This window comes from Micropterus dolomieu, linkage group LG03 (genome assembly GCF_021292245.1).
Source record: "Micropterus dolomieu isolate WLL.071019.BEF.003 ecotype Adirondacks linkage group LG03, ASM2129224v1, whole genome shotgun sequence".
Lineage (NCBI taxonomy): Eukaryota > Metazoa > Chordata > Actinopteri > Centrarchiformes > Centrarchidae > Micropterus > Micropterus dolomieu.
Window position 1 is genome coordinate 9048744 of NC_060152.1, and position 5332 is coordinate 9054075.

Genomic DNA, 5332 nt, shown 5'->3' on the forward strand with positions numbered 1-5332 from the left:
GTGAAACATCACAACAATGCAACTCTTCACCTGTACTTCACTGACATAATAAACCTCATCAGATTACCTTACATTCATCTTTAACTAATGCATTTTGAAACACCTTGACTCATAGAGGTTTTTAATCCTGGCTACTATTCTGCTGCTCTCAAAGGGATTTAATTTGGTTCAACTGCAGGTTCCTGTGTATTATGCAAAAACTGAATGTGTTGAAAATGAGGGGCTAATTATTCCATTTGAGAGGTTGTAATTACATCCTTTAGACTGCGCAATGGATATTCCAAAGTGGCTCCCTCTCCTTAGTGAAGGATTTCCTGGGTCGAAACAAGTGCAGTTCAGTGAGCCATGCAATAGATTGACCCATGCAGTCTTGGCCTTTGCTGTGGGAATCTTCAACACCCTTTCCTGTTCATTCCAGGAAAAGGACATTTTTAGGTGAATCTCTACAAGTATTAGGCACTGCCTCAATTGAGTATACATTTTCCTCTCATATATTTAAAAAATGATGGTCTCCACCAGCAGCGGCAGCAGCTTGTTCATGTGTGGAATTATGTGTTCTGTCTGCAGAAAGTAATTTAATTTAAAAGTTCATAGTTGATTTGATATTGCTGAACGATCAGTGGGACATGCAATCAAAAATAGATCATAGTGCTGTAACACTGGGGGAATTTCTCTGAAGAGGAGAAATGACAAGGTCAAAACTTCCCCAGTGGAGTTAGGCAACTCCTGCCAGGAATGCACCGGCATCCCACAGTGATGAGGCAACACTGAGTGTGTATAAATGCCAGAGCTCTGCAAACTCAACCATCAGACAGCGGACGGAGCTGACAAGGGTCACCAAATCATCTGAAGAAATCCACTTGCCCAGACAATCGCCATCCATCGTTAGAGCTGAAGAATAAAGTGAAGATATTGTGGTGCTCTTTTGGTGGCCTGACACCCATGAGAGAGAGTCCTATCGACCTATCAACCCTAATCTTCAAAGGATTTAATAACTAAACAATTTAACTCTTCGCTAAAATGAAGGTGTTCAGCATTGCAGTTGCAGTGACACTCGTGCTCGCCTTTATTTGCATTCTGGAGAGCTCTGCCGTCCCATTCACCGGGGTAAGAATTTAACTTAAACTCACTTCATTTGCTTATTAGCTATAAATGTTTTGTCAGGATGCTAAGACGTGGCTCCTAAACGTGCATAATTCATTAACAGGTGCAAGAGCTGGAGGAGGCAGGGAGCAATGACACTCCAGTTGCGGCACATCAAGAAATGTCAATGGAATCGTGGATGGTATGTTCAATTGACTGAATGAATTAAGCCAATTACCATGAGCAAATTAAAATTTAAGTGGATGTGTTTCCCCACGGAGCACCGTGGTGCTTTTGCCACACAAGGAGAGGATGAAATGCTGGAAATGAACACCTTACTCATGTCTCTTGTCTTTGACACAGATGCCAAATCACATCAGGCAGAAGCGTCAAAGCCACCTCTCCTTGTGCCGCTGGTGCTGCAACTGCTGCAAGGGTAACAAGGGCTGTGGCTTCTGCTGCAGGTTCTGAGGATTCCTGCAACAACCATGAAATATTAATTTATTACGCTTTTTGTCTTATCCCAAGAAATGACCATTTCTTGACCTCTTTCTCCAATGCATTTCCTTTTGCTACACTATTTTGTATCATTTTTATGATTCTCGGAAGAACACTGGAAAAGAATGAAGAGCTATTCTTTGTATTTATTTTGTATGTTCTAATACTTGCACCCTGTAACATTTGTAAGCTCAATCATGTGTAAATTTGTTTCTAAAAATAATTCAGATGTGACTTTGTGTTTCTTTTATCTAAATTAAGTCTTAACAAGTTCATATTTGCTGCTGAATAAATAATGAACATTTGAAGCAACTTCTATGATGTTTTTGTGTTATTAATATGGAAATATTCAGGAGCAGTAGGTCTTTACTGAATAGGTCTAAACTAAATATAAGTCTCATGATCATCTGGACATTTGTTAAATATTGTACTTGCTGTACAGTATGGGTGATAAAAAGGATTGCTGTATAATTCTTAAGATATTGTTGGATTTTGTCTCACTGTAGTAACTTGTGCACTGTGATTTGAATGCAGCATCCAAACACTATACAAGTTTTACATCTTCAGATAATACATTGTGTTACTACATTCACTTTTAATATCACTTGAAATTGTTGACACAATACATATCAAGTGTTTAACAATCAATATGCATTTCTTTCAGATTTTCGGTTCTCTATCACTGACAAATACTTTACAAAACATTGATGTAATTGATATACAATTTATGAAGCCCTAACATTAATTGGCAGTTACTGTACATGGTCTAGTAGGTTTTCTCTCTTTGACTAGGACTCTCTTAGAGATTTTTCATTGCAATGATTTTTTCCTGATTTAATAAAAATACACAAACCCTCATCCTCTCTCTTAATTTGACATTTCTGTCAGTCTAGTATCTTAGAATTGTGTCAAGAGTGTGTTCTCTGGTGCAGAGGAAGTGATACATTTCCTGTAGTTTATTTGGGGTATGTTAAACGTCAGCAGAAGCAATTTTACAGTCCAGTAATCTAAACTGGTGGTGTTCTGCAGATCCTCATCACAACTTAACATTTATGTACAATCTACATAAAAAGCATACTGTGATTAGCTCAACTTGATTATTATTTACTATGGCCTCTGGTATCAGCAAAATGACGCAACATTAACACTGTTGGGAAGCAAAGTAATAGAAATCTAACTACATGTCTACTTCAGTAGTTCCTGTCTGATCTGTGAAAGCACAGGCACTCTGTCAGTATCTGTGTGAAACATGTTTGAGGAAAATTCAAGCAAGTACTGGAGTTGTCAGATTACCAGTATCAACAGTGTGCCCTCTGCTTGCTCAGCTAGTTATTACAGCTACTACTGGTGAGAAAATAATCAGTTAACTCAAAGATGTAGCCCTCACGATTCCAGCTCAGTGAGCATGATATCTACCACCGAACCCTGGCAAATCATTTTAAAGCCAGAGAAAAGAAATATGATTGTGTCCTACCAGTTCCCATGGTGTTTTCACAAAAAAGGCAAAGATTGAATTCCCACTCTGGATTATCAGTTGAAAATTATTTCTTTCATGGTGAGATTTAACAGTAAGAGGGTTGCTCACGCGAATGACTGGCAAGCAATCTTCCTTTTCAAAGTGTGATCATCAGTGAATATGATTTTTTTTTCGTTGCAGATTATTACGGACTGCGTGTGTTGTATTGAATGGGTTACATTCCTGCTTTTGCTTTTTATTAACTAACTGATAAAAGCAAACACTATTTTAAGATGTCATGCTGGTCTAGTGTATCAAGGAATATCAAGTATTGGTGGTGTTGAGAATTTAAGATCTCAAACAGATACTCTTGGCAATTTCACTCCTTGTATGTTAGAAAATGTGCTTGCATGTGTGTCAAGACAAAAAAAGGGAAGAGTGCCACATGCAGAAACTCAAACTTCTTCCACAAGACAAATCATGAACACAATCAAAACTGAGAGAAATGGGATGGACTGAGTTCTCACATGCCAAATGACTGACATTTGAAATGTGGTAAAGTGTATTTAATGTAAAACAAAATAAAATTTCATACCATATTCTTCTTTTCCTTGTTTTGAATGTACACAACATCTTGCAATAGCCAAAGAAAATTCCCATCTGGTGTATGTGTCAGGGGTTAAAAACTAACCTGACACAGTGAGTGAAGACGCAACAAAGCAGCGACATCCAGTAATCACGACAGTGCTTCAAAAAGCCTTCAACACAAACGTTTATACACTGCTCTAAAAAATAAAGGGAACACTAAAATAACACATCCTAGATCTGAATGAATGAAATAATATCATTAAATACTCCTTAAATAGTAGTATAATACTTAAATACTTTCTTTACATAGTTGAATGTGCAGACAACAAAATCAAAAATTATCAATGGAAATCAAATTTATCAACCCATGGAGGTCTGGATTTGGAGTCACTCAAAATCAAAGTGGAAAACCACACTACAGGCTGATCCAACTTTGATGTAATGTCCTTAAAACAAGTCAAAATGAGGCTCAGTAGTGTGTGTGGCCTCCACGTGCCTGTATGACCTCCCTACAACGCCTGGGCGTGCTCCTGATGAGGTGGCGGATGGTCCCCTGAGGGATCTCCTCCCAGACCTGGACTAAAGCATCCGCCAACTCCTGGACAGTCTGTGGTGAAACGTGGCGTTGGTGGATGGAGCGAGACATGATGTCTCACATGTGCTCAATTGGATTCAGGTCTGGGGAACGGGCAGGCCACTCCATAGCATCAATGCCTTCCTCTTGCAGGAACTGCTGACACACTCCAGCCACATGAGGTCTAGCATTGTCTTGCATTAGGAGGAACCCAGGGCCAACCGCACCAGCGTATGGTCTCACAAGGGGTCTGAGGATCTCATCTCGGTACCTAATGACAGTCAAGCTACCTCTGGCGAGCACATGGAGGGCTGTGCGGCCCCCCAAAGTAATGCCACCCCACACTGACCCACCGCCAAACCGGTCATGCTGGAGGATGTTGCAGGCAGCAGAACGTTCTCCACGGTGTCTCCAGACTCTGTCACGTCTGTCACATGTGCTCAGTGTGAACCTGCTTTCATCTTCTGCCAGTGGCGAATTTGCCAATCTTGGTGTTCTCTGGCAAATGCCAAACGTCCTGCACGGTGTTGGGCTGTAAACACAACTCCCACCTGTGGACGTCGGGCCCTCATACCACCCTCATGGAGTCTGTTTCTGACCGTTTGAGCAGACACATGCACATTTGTGGCCTGCTGGAGGTTATTTTGCAGGGCTCTGGCAGTGCTCCTCCTGCTCCTCCTTGCACAAAGGCGGAGGTAGCGGTCCTGCTGCTGGGTTGTTGCCCTCCTACGGCCTCCTCCACGTCTCCTGATGTACTGGCCTGTCTCCTGGTAGCGCTTCCATTCTCTGGACACTACGCTGACAGACACAGCAAACCTTCTTGCCATAGCTTGCATTGATGTGCCATCCTGGATGAGCTGCACTACCTCAGCCACTTGTGTGGGTTGTAGACGCCGTCTCATGCTACCACTAGAGTGAGAGCACTGCCAGCATTCAAAAGTGACCAAAACATCAGCCAGGAAGCATAGGAACTGAGAAGTGGTCTGTGGTCACCATCTGCAGAACCACTCCTTTATTGGGGGTGTCTTGCTAATTGCCTATAAATTCCACCTGTTGTCTATTCCATTTGCACAACAGCATGTGAAATTGATTGTCAATCAGTGTTGCTTCCTAAGTGGACAGTTTGATTTCAC

General features: G+C 41.4%; 1 protein-coding gene across 1 annotated transcript; it reads left to right on the forward strand.

The window, feature by feature from the left end:
* The first annotated feature begins 811 nt into the window (after positions 1–811).
* LOC123968291 (hepcidin antimicrobial peptide) lies at positions 812–1893 on the forward strand. Its single transcript, XM_046044950.1, has 3 exons — positions 812–1107; positions 1208–1285; positions 1447–1893. The coding sequence occupies exons 1-3, from the start codon at positions 1021–1023 to the stop codon at positions 1552–1554; spliced, it is 273 nt and encodes a 90-aa protein (XP_045900906.1). The 5' UTR covers positions 812–1020; the 3' UTR covers positions 1555–1893.
* The last annotated feature ends 3439 nt before the right edge of the window (positions 1894–5332 follow it).

What these genes read in the sequence shown, in the direction of transcription:
- LOC123968291 (XM_046044950.1), top strand. Translation starts at nt 1,021, where the DNA reads ATGAAGGTGTTCAGCATTGCAGTTGCAGTGACACTCGTGCTCGCCTTT. An exon ending in CTGCCGTCCCATTCACCGGG is followed by an intron (nt 1,108 to 1,207) that starts GTAAGAATTTAA and finishes ATTCATTAACAG; the next exon opens with GTGCAAGAGCTGGAGGAGGC. An exon ending in TGTCAATGGAATCGTGGATG is followed by an intron (nt 1,286 to 1,446) that starts GTATGTTCAATT and finishes TCTTTGACACAG; the next exon opens with ATGCCAAATCACATCAGGCA.